Source organism: Talpa occidentalis, unplaced genomic scaffold (genome assembly GCF_014898055.3).
Source record: "Talpa occidentalis isolate TD23 unplaced genomic scaffold, MPIMG_talOcc4v2.1 talOcc4.719, whole genome shotgun sequence".
Lineage (NCBI taxonomy): Eukaryota > Metazoa > Chordata > Mammalia > Eulipotyphla > Talpidae > Talpa > Talpa occidentalis.
Genome location: NW_023605105.1, coordinates 1 through 21,331, shown reverse-complemented (window position 1 = coordinate 21,331; position 21,331 = coordinate 1). Strand labels below are relative to the sequence as shown.

The 21,331-nt window shown below is 43.7% G+C and overlaps 1 protein-coding gene across 1 annotated transcript; it reads right to left on the bottom strand.

The window, feature by feature from the left end:
* Nucleotides 1-408: 408 nt before the first annotated feature.
* LOC119233288 (phosphoserine aminotransferase) lies at nt 409-19,532 on the bottom strand. Its single transcript, XM_037495539.2, has 8 exons — nt 19,044-19,532; nt 18,034-18,103; nt 15,655-15,860; nt 14,715-14,887; nt 13,114-13,283; nt 10,739-10,867; nt 1,487-1,624; nt 409-705 (listed from the first exon to the last, which is right to left on the bottom strand). Exons 2-8 carry the CDS (start codon nt 18,099-18,101, stop codon nt 600-602), a joined length of 990 nt encoding a protein of 329 aa, XP_037351436.1. The 5' UTR covers nt 18,102-18,103; nt 19,044-19,532; the 3' UTR covers nt 409-599.
* Between the last annotated feature and the right edge of the window lie 1,799 nt (nt 19,533-21,331).

Sequence of the window (21,331 nt, the reverse complement as noted above, 5' to 3'; positions counted from 1 at the left end):
AAACTACACAGTATTAAAAATAGACCTGCTATAGAAACATAGGTCACTTTTTATCTTTATGAGAATACATATCAAGATCTACAGTTTGCCTTTAGCCTGGAACCCCTAAACACACATGGTCAGCATTGACTTGAATTAACACCTGTGGTGGCAACACCCCACTGCTGTCATTTTAGAAAGAATCAAGATTCAGCACCTAGAAGACCCTCCCCACCCACCCTCCAAGCTGTTTGTTTAAGTCTCCAAAACAATTAACCAAAATTTGCATAATGAAGCCCACAGAGGATGTCTGAACACTAAGACTAGCTAGAAAAAGTAGGAGCAAAAGATAAAATAAGCTGTAATGTGTTAGAAAGCTAAAGGAAGACTTTTTTTAATGCTTCCAGTTCAAGTTAGCATTAAGTGGTCCTTAAGTCTCAGAGGCTTAGCAAAGCTGTGGATGTTTTGCTGTTGTTATTTAAAAAAAGAAGAATCTATAATAAGCATATTCATTTGAGAGGGAAAAAAAAATGTGTTTGGTTAAGATTTTTAGCCATTCCCAAGTTACTTCAAATTTTGTGCCTGGCTCAAAGATGGACACTATATTGGTTACAATGGGTTCATAGCTGATGCATCTCCAAAAAATTCTTCATGAAGGCTGCCAGCTTCTGGACATCTTCGATGGTGACGGCATTATACAGAGAAGCCCGGATGCCTCCAACGGACCTAAGATGGCCAAAGATGCAGCCAAGGAGAACAGAGGCATTTAACTTAGTATTAAGACAACCCTCTTTCCAGTCACCCGCCCAACCCCCTCGGCACAGCACTTGAGGCCACATGACCAACCTCCCACCTGAAAGCCCCCACAGGTGGCCAGGAGCTGCAGACAATCCCAGTCATTAGAAAATTCTCCTTGGTGCACTGAGTACCCTGTGCTCACAACAGAACTTAGATTAATTCGGCTATTTAGGTGACACAGTGTTTATGCCTCACTTCTTAAAACAGAGCAGCCATATAAGCAAGCCTAAACTATGCAAGCTAAATTAAGTGAAGTGGGAGATTATATGCACCAAACCAGTCATGAGCCCGCCAAGCAGGGAGCTGGCAACCCCTGCAGGCAGGGATGTCACTGCTCCTACTCATGTGTGAGGACGTGTATTTTTCATAGAGTGAGCAGGAATAACTATTCTATCTGATGCTCAGGCGGAGCAGCAGATCTCTATTACACCACAACAGGGTTGTACAGCCTCATCATAGGTGGGATGGCAACCTCTGTGAACAGTTTGAGATTTTCCAGGTAATTTTGACAAAGCCCCCGGAAGATGTGGCTCTGCTATACTTTCAGCCAGGGAGTCATGCTCAGGGTTCTGTAAGCCACAAGAGGAAGACTTGCCCCTGTAGCAATGGTTTTTCCCCCAGTAACTGCTATTCCAGTAACTGCTCCTAGATCTGTTTTGTTCTGAATGTGAAAAACTAAATCAATTTTCTAGACCGGGGGTATACTCACCTATGCCCTTTCAAGGAGATCATACTGAGTTCAAGAGCTTTGTCGAGAAATCTTTTCTCTAAAGCATCATCTCCTTTGGCGTTTCCAATGCGGAATGGAATATTCATCTTGCTTCTATTCTGGGGCGCCACTGGACATCTGAAAAACATGTTTACTATTCCAGCTACTTTTCTGAAATGTGCAGACTGACACTGACAAGTTGATACAGCAATGAAACATACTCCTCCCTGCTTTGGAGAGAGACATTCTCTTCCCCCTCTAAATTTAACAAATCTTGATTTATATGTTTTACTAACTTCCTGTTTTTCTTTTCCTTGCACTCTGAGGGCAAACGACCTCACTTCACAATAAAACCAAGGATGGAATCTTGCAAAGATAATGTCAGAATTACTGACAGGTGGTGACAAAAACAATCTGATGTCAACAAATCACCCGGAGCTTATGTGGCAAGAACATATGTGCTTATGTGCTGGCCCTGGCCTACACCCTTCTTTCCTTTCCTTGTAACTCTAGTACAATACCCCCACCCTCTGCTAGTGAGCAAGAAGACAGTATTTCAGACTCTGGTCTGCTACTCTCCTCATCTGTCAATGAATTAATAAACCTACTTTCCTTGTCCTCAAACCTTGTTCATTTTATTGGTTAAGGGGACTGAAACCAGGAATTCTGGTATCAAAATCAGTACACAATTCAAAAAAAAAATTTTTTCTGGATGCAAGCAAGATAACTGGAAAAAAAAATTGCATCGAGACATTTATAGTTTATATAGGGAGACCAGTTTTGCATATGGAAGAGTGATTATGCTTTCTCATGAAGATTTGTATTCACTTCCATGAGCCTCAGTTTCCTCATGTAAATATTGGGGAATAATACCACCACTTCACACTACCTGTGATGGTGCAGTGGTGTAGCATATATGAAGCTTCCAATGCACAGCAGCCACACAACAATGTGAGAGTCTTTTTCTACAAGGCTTGGAGGTAGGGGGGAGATAGGTTGATCTTAATCATGGCAGGAAGACTTTAAAATAATGAGAACTTTCAGGGCCTCCCCCGATGGTGCAGGGGTTAAGTCTCAACGCTACCAAGCTATTGCCAGCCACTGTGGCATGAGTTCGATCCCGGGCCAGGGAGCTAACCCACAATGCACAGCAGACCTCTCCTGTCTCACCCACTGCTCTCCCCTCAGCAATGTATTTCAATAAATCTAACTGTTCTGCTCCCCAATCTATCTGGTGAACCCACCCCACACCCCCCACCCCGGCCCTGGCACCTCTGGCCTACACTTCAGTTCTTGTATGCATAAATAAATCTTCAAAAAAAACCCAAGAACTGGGCCTCCCCGGTGGTGCAGCAGTTGAGCGCTGGGTTGCGAAGCTGCCCGCAGCCTCTGCAGCGCCGGTTCGATCCCCGGCCACCGGGCGAGGGTCCCATATGGCGCGCAGACCTCTCCTGCCGCCTGTTGCTCCCCTCAGCAGTGTACTTCATCACTCTGCCTGTTCTACTCTCCTCTCTAGCTCTGGTGAATTCTCTCACCCTCCCATACCTCTGACTGTACCCAGTGCTTGTATAAATAAATCTTTTTTTAAAAAAAAAAAAAAAAAAACCCAAGAACTTTCAAGGCACTTTCAAAGCACTTCTCATACTGTATTGTCCCAAGGTGTGTGACCTCATCCACTGCTGTGCCTCATCCACTGAAAATGGAAAAAATAATGAAACCTACCTCATAGGGTTTGGGAATTAAGTGAGTTAATGGTTAAAGAAAATTTTTATGATATATTTAAAAATGGCCGCAACTTCTCTGCAGCCCTCCCTGTAAAAAGTTGGGTTCAGTTCTCTACCTTTAGGTCTGGAAGGGCCTTGTGATTTGCTTTGACCAAGAGAATGAAACACCAGTGGTGCCGTGTAACTTCCAAGCCCAAGTTACGGTGATGCAGTGCCTATGCCTTCTTAAAACACTGCATCCACAGCAGTAAGCCCAGACTAATCTGCTCGAAATGAGAAGCTCAGAAAACAGCCAGCACCAGGTGCCAGACTTGTAAGTGAGGCCATTTTAGATCCTTGGCTCCAGGACAATCACCAGAAGACTTTGGTTGAATAATTGACCCCAGGAGAGACTCGCAAAAGAACCATCCTGCTGACCCAACAGGCCCAACATGCTGACCCAAAGAACCAGACGCAAAAAATGTTGTTTTAAGTCACTGTCTTGGGGTGTTCTGTGATGTGAAAACAGGTTATTGACACAATGTAGAACAATGTTGGAACATAGAAATGCTATATAAGTATTTGGTAAATTCACTAAATTCATCTTTTTATTCCCAGCAACTTGTCTAGGGATCATAGAGACTCAGAAATGAATGAGGAATGAGTTGTTATCCAAGGTCAGTATTTGATTTTAGTTTCTGATACGGAAAATAGGCAGTCAAAATTATTTTCCATTGACAACCAAAGGAGACATATGGAAGAAGAGCTGACGTGCTACTCTAGAATAAAAGAAAAGTGAAATAAGTAATAGTAATGCTCTTTCTCCATTTTTTTCAAGCAGATCCTATTTTATTCTTACACATTCAGGGTGGGATTTATTAAAATTAAATAGCAAATAAAAGCAGTGCATGAAAGCTCCCATTAAAAGTTATATTCTCCCTGAGGGCATGTGTACAACATTTCTGTTAAAGTTAATAGGAGTCAAGTGCATACCTATAAGCAGGAGACAAAAGAAGGGAAACCAAATATCTGGTAATAGGCTTTGAGTCTGAATTCTAGGGCCCCCTTTTTCATGAGGTGGTAGGTTTTGTACTTGACATTTAAATTAAAAATTCAGTGGCTACTCTCTTTTGATATTCTGCTGCCTCAGGCTCCCAAGGTGAGGGTCCAATTATAGAGGTGTAATATCAAAGGGCATATCTAATTTTAAGTGGAAAAAATTAATAGGAGGAAGAATTAAGAATCCATTTACAGCTGTTGTTCTGCTGCTACAAAATCTGTACTCACAGTATTTACAGCAAAACAGGTAAAGGGGGGTCAAAAGGTACAAACTTCCAGTTATAAAATAAATAAGCTATGGGGTGTAATGTACAGCATATGTAATATATTACGTATTTGAAAGTTGCTGAAAGAGTAGATCTTAAAATTTCTTACCACAAGAAAAAAGTCTGCAACTACCTATGGTGACCAATATTAACAAGACTGACCATGGCGATTATTTCCCGAACTATACAAATAGCAAATCATTATACAGTACACCTGAACCCCATGTCTTATGTCAATTATACATCAATTAAATTTACAGTTCACACCCCAAATCAACCCATCCCATCAAGAAATCAGAGGCTATCAACTCAGCAAAGAAGTCATAAAAGCTACACAGGGAAGATTAAATCACCATGCGGCAAATATTTACTCAGTGTCCAAGAATGTCTCTAGAATGAGGGTGAGCGGAGGGAAAGACGATTAAGGGGCTTTAACTGTTCCCTATCTAGTGAGACAACAGTGGAAGGAATTGAAATCCCAGGTGAGAAGTGCTGTAACAGCACAGAGCTGTGGAAACACCCAGAGAAGACAGAAAGTTTCCAAAGGAGGAAAAGGCGTTAGGGGGGATGAGATAAAGGGAGGGCATCCTGGCAGAGAACTGCACCTGCAAAGAAAGGCCCTCAAGCCCCTACCCAGCAGTTTCCGTGATTCAGCTGGAGGGTGCCGAGCAGGGGCCGGTTGGGAGGACCCTACAGATGCGCTCTGCTGGGAACTGGACGGGATCCTTGAGCAATGAGGAGCTGTCGGGATTGCACAATATGAAACCTGAGTTTCAGCAAAAGAGCTAAAGCTCAGAGGGGAGACCAGTAGGTAGATAAACCTGGAGGCAGAGAGCCCTGCTCGAAAGCGCTTACAAAGAACATTGTAGGTCAAAATGTGACCTTGACAGGGATATTGGGGAGCATCAACCATCAGCTACAAACTCCAACGCCAACAGGAGCCCTAAGTGAGTAGCCCGGCCCAGAGTGACAGACGCAGCACAAACTCCCTGGGTTACGTTTTAAATGTGAGTACGTATTCTTCACAGAGAAACTTGCTCTCCCCTTTTTCTTGAAAGGCAAAGTTTCTATTTTCCCACTTTTGGAGACACCAGGATTATGTAACAAGAAATCTAGATTTTTAAATAAGCTTCCCATATCCCACCACTGGCTCAAACTATGCCCTTTAAACCCCATTTGGGCCTCACCAAAGCACATGTGGTAAGCTCAGGAGTTACCAGTAGATTCCAGAGGCAGGCAGGGGGCGCTGCCTGACCTGACTGTGTCGGGAGGCAGCAAAGAGAAAGCACCAAGGCTGACAGACAGGGCTGGTGTGGGGCCCTGTTGCTGCAAAGGGCAGGTAAGGGCAAGGCCACGGAGACTTACAAAAGTGTGGCAGTGTGTCCATGGTGGGGGCCGCTGTGGAAGGTCTTGGGAATTACTGAAAAAGCTGTCCCATGGCTCCATCAATGTAGGAAATCTGGATTAACAGGCTGGATTACTCCTCCACTACTTGGGGTCTTTAGTGCCTATGTAGATTATAAGCCCCCGGGAGGATAATTCATAAAGGAATAGTTTTCCCCAAACATAGTGAATTAAAGAGCTCTTTGTATATCCAGGACTGGTGCTTCAGAATGCCCGCTGAGGGACAGCAGCCTCCCCCAGGTAGCAGAGGAAGGGAGTGTGTGAGGGGAAAGGTACCACTTCCCTGAGAGACCCCCTTTCACAAAGGCTGTGAGAGAAAGAAGGTAGTTGGAAAAAGTGGCAGACCATGGCAAGCGACTAGGAATCCTTCCTTCACTGTGATGTCCAAGGATTTATCAAAAACAAAAGGAAGAAGGAATAAGGAGAACATCCTGAGGTGAGAGAAGCCCATAAAATAGTTACTGCACCTCTCCTTACTGCCTGATTTCTTAAATAAAAATTTCATTTTAAATTTGCAAATTCAGGGCCTCCCTGGTGGCGCAGCGGTTGAGCGCTGGGTTGCGAAGCTGCCCACGGCCTCTGCGGCACTGGTTCGATCCCCGGCTGCTCCCCGGCCACCGGGGGAGGGTCCCACATGGCGCGCAGACCTCTCCTGCTGCCTGCTGTTCCCCTCAGCAGTGTACTTGGGTCCTTCTGCCTGCTCTGCTCCCCGCTCTGGCTCTGGTGAATTCTCTCACCCTCCCGCGCTTCTGACTGTACCCAGTGCATGTATAAACAAAACAAACAAACAAATAAATAAATAAAAACATGCAAAAAAAAATTAAATTTGCAAATTCATTTTAAATTTGCAAATGAACATCTAGAAGGGAAGTACGAGTATCTACCATCCCCTTCCCATCGAGGCAGCTGCCATTAACAGCCTGGTGGGCCTTCTTCATTTCATTTTATTGTATTTTCTATTATTATTTTATCTTATTTTTGTTTTTTTACATTTTAAAAGGACATTTATCAGGAAAAGAGAAAGAAAAAGAGGCATCTGCATAGTCACAGGTAGGTAGGAGCCTGCTTCATTTTAGACACAAATGTGTGTGTGCTCAGGTATCTGTTTGTGTGTGCGTGTGCATGTGTGTGTGTTTATACATACATGAAGTAGTCACAAATAGAAATGTGGTGGTTTTACAAGAGAAATAGCAGAGACCTCCCCCTTTCCTCTTGCTTTCTTCCATTTGGTCTGATAACATCATCACCTCTTCTCGTGGGTGCTCACACAGACCCTCACCCTTCTTTCTCCCCGTGCACATTATTCCAGGTCACAGCTGGATCCTCTGTCTTTCCTGAGCCCTCCTGGCAGACATAGTGGTTGTCTCCAGATTTCCCCCCGACATAACCGCTCCTGCACTGGACTTGCAGGTGTTAGTTTCACGCACACCTCTCTTATCAGAGTATTTACAGAGGGGAGATCCTAGCAGTCAAAATCCTCAAAAAGCAAGACAGTTTCGAACTTTGATAGGCGCTGCATGCTTTGCTCCCAAATTGTCCAAATTTATACTCAACACACCAAAAGTGTGTTCCCTTACCAACACCCAATGCTGTCAATCTTCGTCATTTCGTTAATCAGACCAAAAAAAAAAAAAAAAACCTTTGGTTTTAATCTGCACTTCCTATAGAAATTGGCATCACCTTATCTATTAGACAGCCACATTTCTTTTGAGTTGTTTACCCAGACCATTAGTAACCAACCCCACACTTTCACTTGGTTATTTCTTTTCATTAATTGTCTATTAGGTTACTTGCCTGTAACAAGTAAGCTAAATTATATGTTATATACTACGAAATTTTCTCATGTCTGTCATTTGTTTTAATTCTGTTGCTGATGTCTTAAGCTGATTAAAAAAACTTAATTTTTTGGTAATTAAATATGTCCTTTATTTTATGGCTTATTTATAGGAAGGCCTTCTATACGCCCTACGCATAAACAGAAAATCTTCCCTATAGTTCTTTATACTACTTTAATATTTGTCTCTTGCATTTAGATCTTGACTGATTAGAACTTATTTTGAGTAAGGTGTGATGTAAATATTAACTGCAATTTTTGTTTAAATGGATTATCAATGTTTTAATTATTTCCTTAGTTCAAAAGTAGAGTGAAGAATTTTCTGAAAACTCAGTGAGTACAGAAACAGCTAGTGGCGGTTTCTGAGGAGAGCCAGCGAGGAAACCTGCTCTTGACTAACAAAGTCCCACAGGAATGTCACAAGCCAGGATGTCACTGCCAGGCAAGCAGCCCAGGAGGTGGACAGACGTTACCAGAAAGAAGTTTATTCTGAAGAGGACACAAGATCTGTGGCAGGGGTCGCAAATAAGTAATTGATGCATTTTGGGTGGAACGTTATCAGATTTCCTAGGAGGAGGCTGCCCTCTGGAAAAGGCCCAGAGGTGAGTGCTTAGAGCTAAAAGCTTGCAGGGGGAAAGAATTTCAGGGACTTTCCAGCAGCAGACTCTTTCTTATTTTGTTTCTAAATCCCCAGATTTTCCTCAGAAACATCACCATTCTTTCTGTCCTTCTACATTTTGCCTAAACATCTCCTGAGAAATATTCATGGAGCTAAAAGCTTAAAAAAATTGCTCTCCCCCTTCACACCAGTAGCCAAGGGCTTTCACTCACATCCTGGTTCTGGGTATTCTTGAGTCAGAAAAGATAACTTTTTCTTCTGGGTACCCCCAGAGTCTATACATGGCTAGTCCAGAGTTGCTGCTTAGGAGTCATTTACAGGGAGGGAGAGAGGGAGGACGAGGTGGGTGTCTGGGTGGGTAGGTTGGTAGGTATATGGGTGGGAAGATAAAAGAGCAGGTAAATGAGGAAGTGGATTAAGTAAGTCCTTGAACCTTTCCACTGACTGCTTTTCCAATTCCAGCACAAGTCACCCTCTTCAGGCAGCCCACTCCTAAGCTTTTCTCTCAGTGGCAGAGTCCATTTCCTGCCTTTCTAAAAACTCCTCAAAATACTTCTGCCCTCGGGCCTCCCTGGTGGCGCAAGGGGTTAAGCACTCCAGCCAGCCAGGGAGCAACCCACATGGCCCAGCAGACCTCTCCTGTCTCGCCCACTGCTCCCCTGAGCTGTGTAGTTCAGTCAATCTGCCTGTTCTGTTCCTCACTCTATCTGGTGGATCCTCTCAGCCCCGCATCTCTGGCCTGTACCCCAGCTCTTGTATGCATAAATAAGTAAATCTTTTAAAAAAATACTTCTGCCCTCCTAAATCTATTGGCACTCAAGGCTCAAGCTCATCCAAAAGGCATCTCGTTATTTCCAGCCAAAGACTATCTTCCTGCACCAAATTCATGACTCACATTTAACCATTAAGCTATGAACTCCTTACACCATCTATACATGTTAAAATGGCTCCAGTAAGTGCTGGTGGTGTCATATATCAGAGTCTGGACTTGCCTCTGTTGCAGAGACTCACAGAACAAGAAAAAAATGTCACTGCATGCCAAGAACTTTAAGATAGCATGCTGCTTTACCCTAGCTGTCCAAAAGTACTCCCACGACCCCCACTCATGGGTGGTTACTAGTTAAGATCAGAGCATTGTTTACCTCTGCCATGTGGCTCACTGAATTCTTAAAGAGTTCCCACATTACTATGAGCCAGATATTTTCGTTACTATAGACCAAATCCCAAGAGTAAGGGCCACTAAAGGGGTTCTGACTTCGAAAGTATGTTTATGTATATAAAACACATAAATACACATATGTGTGCACACACACACACACACACCATAAAGTTTAGTCCCCGTACATCTGTCCCCTCCCCTTCTTCAAGGAGAGGAAATAAGACACTGTACTAGGTGCTTCACATCTGACATTTTGAGGAGGTATCTAGAGTAGGGGTTGAATGGTGACTCCCAGAAAGGTAAATGTATGTCCTAACACCCAGAACCTGTGAATGTGACTGCTTTGGTAAAACGGTGTTTGCAGATTTAATTAAACTACATACCTCTCCTAGATTATCTGGGCAGGCCCCAAATCCAAGGACCTGTCCTTATCAAAGACAGAAGACACTCAAAGAGGCTATGTGAAAACAGAGGCAGAGACTGGGGGAGGCAGCCACAAGACAAGAACACCTGGAGCCACCGGAGACCGGAAGAGGCATGGATCAGTACCTTCCCCTGTAGTATCTGGAAGCAGCAGAGCTTTGCTAAAACCCTGATATCAAAATTTGACTCTAAGAACACTAAGAATAAGCTACCCAGTTTGAGGTACTTTGTTCCAGGACCCTAGGAGATGAATATAGGGTCCACATGCTTCTCTACCCAACACAGGAAAGTACATGGTCAATACAGAGCGAATCAACTAGTTATAAAAACATTTAATTACAAGTCAATTATCCACAGTCATTCCATTCACAGACCACAGGCCTGGGATGGGGAGGCAGTAAATGCCCCTAAAAAGGCTAACTAGCCCAGAGGAAGGAGCCAGTAGTGGGTGTTTATACCAAGGGTATCTAGTAGGCATCTTCAGGTAAATTTGGGAACTTCCAGCAAGTAAATGTGCTTTTTCCCAGGGGCATATGAAGCAGGGAGTGGAAGAAGGGGTCTGGGCATCATCCTCAGGGCCCATCACTACCCACCAAGACAGAGACCTGGGAGTCCTGCTGTGGAGATATAGGACTAGCCTTCTGCTCATGGGACATGGGAGCACCTAGCTCACAGCACTTCAACATCTCCAGAAAGGGGAACACATCCATTTTTCAAAGATACCCAGCATGTACACCTTTTTACGTTCATGAGAGGCAAAATGTGAAATAAATCCATCCACTTACACATAGAATCCTTGAGAGTTGTCAATAATATCATAGATCATTTGCGACTTGATGGAGCTGAGCTTCTCCATGGCCGCGGCACCACCATTGTTCTTAATCCACTCCAGGACCAAGCCCATGACATAGATGCTAAAACCAGGAATTAAAAAAATAAATCCACTTAGTTCAGCTTTGCAAAGCAAACTGTTCTTTAAGTTGGACTAAAAACATCACTAGATGCAGACAAAAGTGGGTCGTGAAGCCAGATTTAGAACCAGCTGGATTCCATGCCTGAGGGTCATTCAGAAAAGCAGATACTTCGCAGACATCACGTGAAAAGTAATCGAGCTGAGCACTTTTCTAAGAAAAAAGCTCCCCCAGCTGGCTGTCCTGCTCAGTCCTTGGATTCCCGGACTCCAGGCTTTCCCCCTCCTCCCAAGCCAGAGAAGGGCAGTATGGGGTTGGTACTCACCCCCATTCTGATGAGAAAGTTGGTCTAGGTTAGGTCTCTGTTCCTTACTAGTTACTTTACCTCATTCTACAGCTTAAACCAATTTATATTTATACACTATGGGTCCTGTTAGTCATGCTAAGTAAAAACTATTTTGTGGGATTAGAAGGGAAGGTTCACATCTTTGGCTTATCCTCTAATTGGGCTTAGCATGTTCTCCTAAAGGGTTAAACAGAGTGACTATGCGTTCTTTATTCCAACCCAATTCACTGCTCAGGGTTACAGGGAACTATGTGAGGGCCAGTTATCCAGCACAGTTCAAACAGACTTCCCACGGCTTATGGTCCTTTGGCTCTGATTTTCAAAGGAAAAAAAAAAAAAAAAAGCCTTCTTTTCAAACTTGGACCTTTTCCAGGGCTTCTACGTGATACAAAGTTCTGAAGTGTTCTGGGTGCCCTATCACTTACTCTCAAGGATCAGGGAGGGTGTTTTGCCAGAAGCTTTATGTTCCTATTTGAAGGGAATGTTTCACTGGGTGAGCTACTATTCTCTGACTGAGAATGTTTAAATACTACAAGTGATCTCTTTTTTAAGTCAGAGTTTAGGGTAATTGCTCAGTTTTACAGACTTAACACTTTTTTCCTTTTCTTTTGAGATAAAAGAAGCAATGCAACTTATAGGGGGTGTTTAACCCAGTCGCTCACCTTTTACACTGACTTGATTTTAATCAAATATGTTAATATCCTCTATGTGGAGTTAGCACGTTCTCCCCATGTCTGCATGGGTGTTCTCTAGGGTCTCCAGTTTTCTCCCACACCCTGAAGGTGTTCCCATTAGGTCCCCTGGTGTGTCTAAATTGCCCAGCCCTGAGTGAGTATGGGTGGGGCACAGTGGGCCTGCGATGGAAGGGTGTCCTGTCCAGAGCTGGTCCCTGCCTGTCCCTGATGAGGGCGCATGTCCACATCCCCAGACGGATGAGCTCTGGCACCTGAGACCCTGAGCTGGTATTAAGTGATTTGGAAAATGAACAAATGAATAAAAACAAATCATTGTTCATTATTAGAAATGTCTATAGTCTTTGTAGAAGTTTAGTGATACCTTCGTGATCAGAAATATGCCGCTGGAACTTAACTCATTTACATCAATTAGCCTCTGGTCAAAATGGCTTCATTCTATGGTGTTTCACGTCAAGTCAGACAAGAACCCCTCAACGATGTTAAGTGAGGACTGACTACACACTACATCACTGAATCCTCGCAGCAACCAAATGAGGAGGGCGCTACTAGTACTCCCAAAGAGCCTGCTGTGTACCAGATGGGTTAAGCAAGTTGCCCAAGGTCACACAGCTAATTAAGTAGCAAAACCTCTTTGGCATTTATTAAATCCTAGGTGGCATAAGGATTTTCACAAAACACCTGAATCTGGAAGTCATAAGATCATGGGCAGAGCAACCAAAAGCACTGCTATGCACTCTTCTCACTCAGCTAACAGCAGCCAAGCCAAGAGGACCCCTGCAAATTGGGATAAAAACCAAAAAAGTATTTGTTCCAAGTCAGTAATGTTTACTGCCAAATAGGCAGCTTCATGCAGTCCAGAGAGAAAGAAATCCAGGAGGGAGGCATGACCTTTGAAAGTCCTTCTCCAAGGCTGCCCTGCTTGTTTGAGAGGCAGCAATAACACCACATCTGCAGAGAGTTTTGGGGTTAATGGTGAACCAAGGTTACCAAGATCAAACAAAAACACCATCCCAAAAAAAGAAAGGTCTGAAAGGAAACTTGACCAAACAGTGCACAGAGGATAACATGCACAGAGGGGTGGTGAGCTGAGCAAAGATTCCTGATAGGCTATCTGGGGTCACCGGTTCATGGACTCATGCCCGACTTTAAATCCCCTCTGCTGTGATGGCAAAGCAAAAGCCCCTCCACCAGCTGAAGCCAGAAGTTACCTGAAGCACGGGGGAGTGTTGTACAAGGAGCTGTTCCCAGCCTGCACTTTGTAGTCTAGGACTGAGGGGCACTCTCTGAGTGCAAAGCCCAGCAGGTCCTCACGGACGATCACCACCGTGACCCCCGCGCACCCCACGTTCTTCTGGGCACCGGCAAAAATCACACCAAACTGAAAAAGAAAAAAAAAACACGAGCTATTTTAGAAGCACTGAGTCATTTTTCATCAATGTATTCAAACTTCCCAACCTCTTTTCAAAGCACAATTCTTAGGAGAAAATGATTCTATTCCAGGCCTGTTCAGAGTGCTTTCCACTGTCTAAAGGATTCTCTATCTGGGATAGCAGATCAATACTTGAGAGTTCGGAGGCCTGCAGATTACTTAGCGGCCTGCTCCTTCTCACTGGTAAGATGCTAACCTAAGTTTATTACTGTAAAGATCTCACACATACTCATGTTCACTCTGTGGACAGCCTTTTGACATCCAAACCAGTCTTTAAAATGGGGCTACTACTTGTCTTTCTTTTTTTTTTTTTTAATTTATTTACTATTTATGTATATAAGAACTAGGGTAGGCCAAAGGTGTGGGGAGTAAGAGGATTCACCAGAGACAGAGTAGGGAACAGAACAGGTAGATCTACTGAAATACACTGCTGAGGGGAGCAGTGGGCAAGACAGGAGAGGTCTGCTGCATCATATGTGGGTTAGTTCCCTTGCTGGGGATCGAACTCAGGCTATCGTAGTAACAGTGCTGAGGCTTAACCCTTAGGCCACCAGGGAGGACCCCTTTACCACAATTTTTTTCAAAAAGGCATACAACCATTTAGTTGGCACATTTTCAAATGCCTTAAAGGCCTTATACTCCTTTGCTGCATGCACCTGGGTGCACTGCCTGCCTTGGGGTGCCACTGGGAATGTCTGTATGTCTTGTCAATGCTCTTAGTAGGTACAAGGGCAGCTGAGGCTCCTTTAGGCTTCCTAAGCTTGGTAAAATTGGCATCTTCCCTTAAAGAAAACAAGCCACTCCCAATATGCTCACCAAAAAAGTCTTCTAAGAGCCACTCTCAAAGATAGGTAAGTTCCCCAAGGACAAATGTGCCCTGTGAGGCCATCATTAACTCGGCACGGGGAGTGCCAGCACCTAATCTTTTTTTTTTTAAGATTTATTTATACAAGCACTGGGTACAGTCAGAAGCGCGGGAGGGTGAGAGAATTCACCAGAGTCAGAGAGGAGAGCAGAGCAGGCAGATTGACGAAGTACACTGCTGAGGGGAGCAGCGGGCGGCAGGAGAGGTCTGCGCGCCATGTGGGACCCTCACCCGGTGGCCTGTGGGATCCTCACCCAGTGGCTGGGGATAGAACCGGAGCTGCAGAGGCTACGGGCAGCTTCGCAACCCAGCGCTCAACTGCTGCGCCACCGGGGAGGCGGTGCTGCTGCCCCAGCACCTAACCATTCTGACAACCCACAAGAAACATGCAATTGTCAGCCTGCTCACAGACAGCTGTTGTGGGCAGGAACCCCCGGACCAAGATTCTCCTAGCCCCTCCTGCTCTAGTGAACATTAAAACCCTGTATCCCCAGCCCACCTTTTTTATACTCTACCTTGGAAACATTCACTGGCTTGGATAGGAAGTTTGAGGACATGTCACAAACCAGCACTGCTCCCTTGACATCAGGGATAAAGTCAAACTCCACTCCATGCACAGTCTCATTGGCGCAGTAATACACATAGGAGGCATCAGGATTGAGGTTCCAGGTGCTGGGATCTGGAATTTCTACCACGGAAAACAAGTTAGAGACTTCACTTTCACTCCTTTCTCCTTAGGTGAATGGGATTCAACCAGGAACAACAGCCCTACCCAGAAGTCAAAGACTGATTCCAACAAATTCACAAACAAAAGCACTTATTCACCTGGCATAACAGTCACCACCTATAGGATTGATCTTACACTCCAACTACTATTGGGAGACAAGATCTCTTTAAGAAAGGCATGGTGGATATTTCATTTTTCTTGTCTATTGATAGTCAAAAGTTTCCTCTTAGAGACCCAGCCTTTCCTAACCCTCAGTCCACGTGGTTCCAGACCCAAAAGTAGCATTCGACTTAAGCATGACCAGGTAACTAATTTGGTTTAGGACACATGGGGCTGTTATTGGGAATGCTTCAGCAGATGCATAAAATTTGACAGAATTCAACAATATCCTGAGTAGCTGCAAGTCTTCCTCTAAAAAGGATGGGACAGCTTTCCTGATTATAGAGCTATCATGAAGGACACAGGGCCAGGACCTGGGGACATTATTGAGGCCCTTGATCAAGCCATACCTAAAACCAAACCATCCCATGGGCTTTTCAGCTAAGTGAGTTTCTACAGCCGTCAGTTAATAGTCTTAACTTAGGACAACTATCCAACCCAAATGGCATCAAACTAATTACTGACAAGGTGAGAAAAGAATTAAAAATTGCAGACTTCCTTAGGAGGGATACCTGATATCTGAATAGGGACCACCATCCTCAGTCCACAGCTCAGCTCCCAGCACTTACTTGTGTAACTCCCCAGTTTAGGGTAGACGAGATTCACAGTCCCAAACTTCTTGGCTTCTTCAGCAGCTTTAGCTGACCAAGCTCCGGTCACGACATAGTCAGCACACCTTCCTGCTTTCAGGCCAATTAGGTTTAAGGGAACAGCACTGAACTGGCCAGATCCACCTCCTTGCACAAAAATCACCTTGTAGTTGTCTGGAATGGCTCTGGGCAGAAGCACAGATCATAGCAAATACATAGATTCACAAAATCAAGGATAGAGAATGTGATAAATCGTTAGTACTTTATATGCTACAAGAAATATGATAAAGTTCTACTCCCACTTTGCCTTCCCCAATTCAGTCATGTATCTATGCAATCCCAGACAACTATTGGACCCTGAGGGGGAAGTTACGAGTATTGTTTGGACAGAAGCTAGTAACACCTCAGTGTTCTTTTAGGAAGTGGCCCCTCTGCATCTCAGTCCACAAGGTCGGCCACTATTGAACCCCAGATGTGGGGAATGAGCACACGACACAGCATAGCCAACAGGATTTGGTTCTGAGACCTCTGATTAAACTTCTGGGAGAAAAACTGTATCACTTGGGCCTCCCTGGTGGTGCAGGGGTTAAAGTCTCAGTGCTATCAAGCTATCAGCAGCCACTGGTGCATGAAATCGATCCCCAGCCAGGGAGCTAACACACATGGCTCAGCAGAACTCTCCTGTCTCACCCACTGCTCCCCTCAGCAGTGTATTTCAGTAGATCCACCTGTTCTGCTCCCTATTCTGCCTCTGGTGAATCCTCTCACCCCCTGCAACTTTGGCCTGCACACCAGTTATTATATGCATAAATAAAATAAATCTTTTTAAAAAAACTGTTTCAATTGAGGAAAAGAATAAACTCATAGGAGTTAATCTAGCAACCACTGGTGGCCTCCTGGTAAAACTAACACATAACCAAGGAGAGTCAGATGTTGGAGAAAAAGTCTTCATGACATCACCTTTCTGTCATGTCACTTCTGTTATGTGAGGTGACACACTCCCTTTTTTGCTTTAGCCAAGAGTTGGGCTTCAGTCACTCGTAACTAAAGTCCTAAGAGTATCCACAAGTATCATGCTATGAACCAAGTGAACACTGGAGAGGATCTTTAATCATGTTTTAGGTTTAATTGTATAACCACATACCAGATATACATGGAGATTAACAGTGAAACTTTTTGACTCCAACATAGAAAATTATGCTGATATTTAGAATGGCTATAAGTAGTAGAATAAAGCCAGTCCCAAAGGGACAAGGCCATGGAACTAGACCGAAGCCTTTTAGTAAGATCAGAATTTAGAGCTCCAGGAGAGGGACATCAAGTACCAAAGAACAGGGCAACGTAAGAGGGCATGGGGGGGTAGGTGGTATGTAAATATCTGGTTCTCAACAGCATCTGTCTATGCCTGTGTTTAGTAGGGCAGCAAGGCATGCAGATGGGCTTTCAGAGGCTCTACCCATGAGCTTCAGCAGCTGGGAGAACTAGCAGCATAAGGCTGAGCTCCAGGTCTATGTTATTCAGAAGACAGGCAGTTAACAAGGGCAACTATTGATGGAAGGGCACAAGACAGGCCTAGATACAAGGAAGGAACTTGATTAGAGAAGGGCTAGCCCCATAATTGAGTGTGGAGTCCAGTTAGAGGCCCATAGTCATGGGGCTTAAAGCCACATGGGCCAATGCTCCTAAAAGGTCCTCCAGGAAGGCCAGGACTGTTCTGTGAACATGACAGGGACCCAATTGGCAGACCAGGTGGTGAAGCCAAGCAGATGCTACCAGTCCTCAACACTCACACTGCCATGAGTTTCTACTGCTCTCTCAGAAAATGCCACCTAGTCTGCCCCACCTAACAATTTTACCAAGGTAAATTGGGAAAGCTATGAAATCATTGGTACAACTCCAATTTTATTAATAAAATAATGCAAGTGTGGACCCTAACTGATGGATCCAGCACTTGAATATTTTAATATTTCCCCCAACCAGATAATTAATTCTGACAGGTAGACAGGCCCACATTTTAAGAATCAGTGAACTAGACTATAATTAATGATGCAGACAAAGAGGACCATTTCTTGTCATCTAAATCCCTTTTAAGCTAGTTTCACTTCCACAGTGCTGAAACTCTTTCCTAGAGCTAAGGATTTCAAACCTTTGGAAACACTACATAAAATAAAAATACACAAAAACAGGATGAGGAGCAAGTTAAAAGCATTATGTACTCATGGAGTGAATTTGGAAGAATCTTAGATTTTTTTTTAAATTATATTCTGAACATGCAGAAAATCATAAAGGAAGTAACAAACACCCTGGTGTTTAGATTATAAATAAGAGGCACTTTGGCCTTTAAAATGTCACACTCACAATAATTCCCGCACAAGAGTCTCTGTGTTGTTAATAATCTTAGCAAAATCTGATGACCTGTGGCTCATTTCTGTAGAAGGAAAGATAAACAACATGAGTTCCAGTTCAAAATCCAATGAATAGAAGTAACTTTAGAAGTCACCACAAACTTTGCAAGTAAAATAATAAAGGGAAATTTCAGTGATTTTGTATTCAGATGGTGGGCCAAGGCTCACTTGTTTAGGGGAAAATCCAATTTGCTTTTCAGGTTGCAAACACTGTAGCCTTAATTTCACAGCAGAATTTGTCAGGTGGCAAATTCACTGAATGAACCAGTTACTATTTCATCCTTTGATCTCTGTAATTTCTCACAAACAGGAAACTGTGTGAAATGGCTACTTTTTAGGACAACAGCCCAAATTCCATGGGACACTCTTACTTCACAGAAACCTAAGTGCATGTCCCAAACCCACAGGAACAAAATTTAATAGCAATGAGCACACAGTTCACCCTACAATCGCCTATATAGGGCAGCCTTTGGAAGTACCAAAAAAGGCAAAGGAAAATTAAATAAAAGAAAATGAATTTTAGAACTCACACGTCCTTTCCCCAATAATATAGAGAGAGGAGACAATGACATTATTAATGTGCAAGACCTTCATTAAAGGCACCTGTATTTTTAAATTTTAACAAGTTCATTTTAAAATATGGAAAAAACTGTAAGTTGAATGTGAAGCAGTATAATAAATGTTTGGGGCACTGTTCTGCAGATTTATAGTATCTTCTGATCTCAGATCCTATAAATAGCAAAAACCAATTATGCAACAGTGAGCTGAGCTGGATGAACCCCTCACCATCATTTATGCAGGTGTCAAAATTACTTCTACTGAACATGCAACCGGAGCTATTAAAATTTTAAAATCTATCTATGAAAGGTCTACAGAAGACCCTGTGAAACTTCTAGGCTTGATACATTTAAATTAGATACATTTGAAAGCTGGATATTCACAGAATCCAAAAGTAAATCTTACCAAGAACACTAATCCCAACTCCTTTGTAGTCTAACAATTCTTTTTGTAACTCTAATAATACCTAGAAGGAATAAGGAAAAAAGATGATTTTAATATACTGTGCACAGCATTCCCTCTAGACATACAAATCTGGGAAAGAGAAGGGTCCGGGAAGTGTCCGCCCACAAGGTCTGTGAGGTCTGGAGATTTCTGTCCTGCCCACAGCCAATGCCCTCACTTCCACTGTTCCCAAAGAGGCCTGCTGATGCAATTCACACACAAGTTGAGAGTGAAATTATGCAACATGACTGATGTTATGATATAGTTTTTTCCAAAGGCATGGATTTATTTGGATATAAAAATTCACTTGAATAAAACTTACTCTTGTAACTGAATCCCTAGAAAATATTCCCTCCACAATATCATTTGCTTCTCTCTTAAAGCAAAAGTACAAAATGCATGAAGTTCTAGGTGCAGAGAAAGGGGGAAAGGCCAAGAAAGCCTAAATTAAACAGATAACTCAATTTTCTAGAGTTTTGGTCTAACTTGTTCAGCTGATGATTCATGCAGAGTGGGCAGGAAGAAGGAAGCACCTGCAACCGAAGAGAACAAATGGGCAAAAAAACCAGGAATAATTCTTAAACTTTATGAATAATTTATTGATTATCAGAGAGAATGGGGAGGGAGGGCACAATGAATCGTGGCAGAGGGCAAAGCACATTCACATATGGAAGTGTGAAGCTGTACTCCCCAAATGATAGTTAGGTAATTAGTAGCAAAATCAATAAAACTTAAAAAAAATCTTTATGAAGTTATAGATGACTGATCTCCTTTTGTACCCATGGTGGAGCTCCCCAATTAGTGATATACTAATTCACAATTTGCAGATGAAGATTCTCAAGTATAGAAATCAATTTACAGAAATCCTATTTAAATGAAGTAGGGAGGCTACAGAAGTTTGCAGGCTTGCACAATTGGCAAGCTACAGAATCCCACTGGTCCTGCATCTCCCACGGGAAGTGATGTTGCTTCCCTAACTTGGGGAAAGGGAAAAAGTCCTCTTAATTTAGCAGCAGACCCTTCAAAAGCTATCTAAGGGGGTACTGGCTTTTGATCTGGGGAAGCAGACATGTATCTTGTCACGAAACTGCACTTTCTAAATTTCCTTTTTGTTGTACTTTACAAATAAATCCATTTTGCTGGTGAAATAAGCCGTTGCTCATTTGTTTCAGGTCATGATCCTTGAGACTCGAAGGGTGACTTCATGGTATGCCCCTGGCCAGCCTTGATCCATCCTGTAAGATGACCACAGCCCCATAACCACACAGGGGCAATGGACACAGCACCTGGGTTTGCCATCATGGCAGGAAATGGGTAGATGATGATGTGCTGGTCCGAGCTCAGCCTCCCCTTGCAAAACACAGCTTGCCTGGGAGAAGCCCATGGCTTTTCCCAAAGGAAAGTAAAATGCAAAAAATTACAAACTGAAAAGAAAAACACCTATCTTTTAAAGGAAGAAAAATTTAAAGCCCTTAATACAGATACATGCTGAGAGGCTTAAGAGTGAAGTTGACTATCTGAAATTGTCTTTAAAATTGTTCAGGTATGGGGCCTCCCCGGTGGCACAGCAGGTTGAGCAATGTGCTGTGAAGCTGTCCGCACCCTCTGCAGCACAGGTTCAATTCCTGGCTGGCCAGGGAGAAACCACATGGTGTGGCAGACCTCTCCTGCCTTGCCTGCTACTCCCAGGCAGTAGCGTCTTCTGTCCTGCTCCTGCTCTCTCTGGTGAATTCTCTCACCCTCCCGCACTTCTGACCTGTATCCCAGTTCTTGTATAAATAAATAAATCTTTTTTTTTTTTTTTTTTTTAAAGATTTATTTATTTATACAAGCACTGGGTACAGTCAGAAGCGCAGGAGGGTGAGAGAATTCACCAGAGCCAGAGCAGGGAGCAGAGCAGGCAGAAGGACTGAGGTACACTGCTGAGGGGAGCAGCGGGCGGCAGATGTCTGCGCGCCATGTGGGACCCTCCTCCGATGGCCGGGGAGCAGCCGGGAATCAAACCGGCACTGCAGAAGCTGCTGGCAGCTTCGCAACCCAGCGCTCAACCGCTGCGCCACCTGGGAGGCCCTAAATAAATAAATCTTAAAAAAATTATATTAAAAAAAAAATAGTCCGGGGGGGCTCCTGTGGCACAAGGGATTAAGACGCAACCTATGAAGCTATCCACAGCCACTGCAGCATGAGTTCAATTCCCAGCCAGGAGCTACCCACATGGCACAGCAGACCTCTCCTGACTCACCCACTGC

Bases quoted from the DNA above. Each gene is read 5' to 3' on its own strand.
- LOC119233288 (XM_037495539.2), bottom strand. From the start codon at position 18,101: ATGAGCCACAGGTCATCAGATTTTGCTAAGATTATTAACAACACAGAG. The intron at 10,868-13,113 runs GTAACTTCTGGC...TCCTGGTTTTAG, and splicing joins AACACTCCCCCGTGCTTCAG to CATCTATGTCATGGGCTTGG. The intron at 1,625-10,738 runs GTAAGTGGATGG...CATGTTTTTCAG, and splicing joins AACTCTCAAGGATTCTATGT to ATGTCCAGTGGCGCCCCAGA.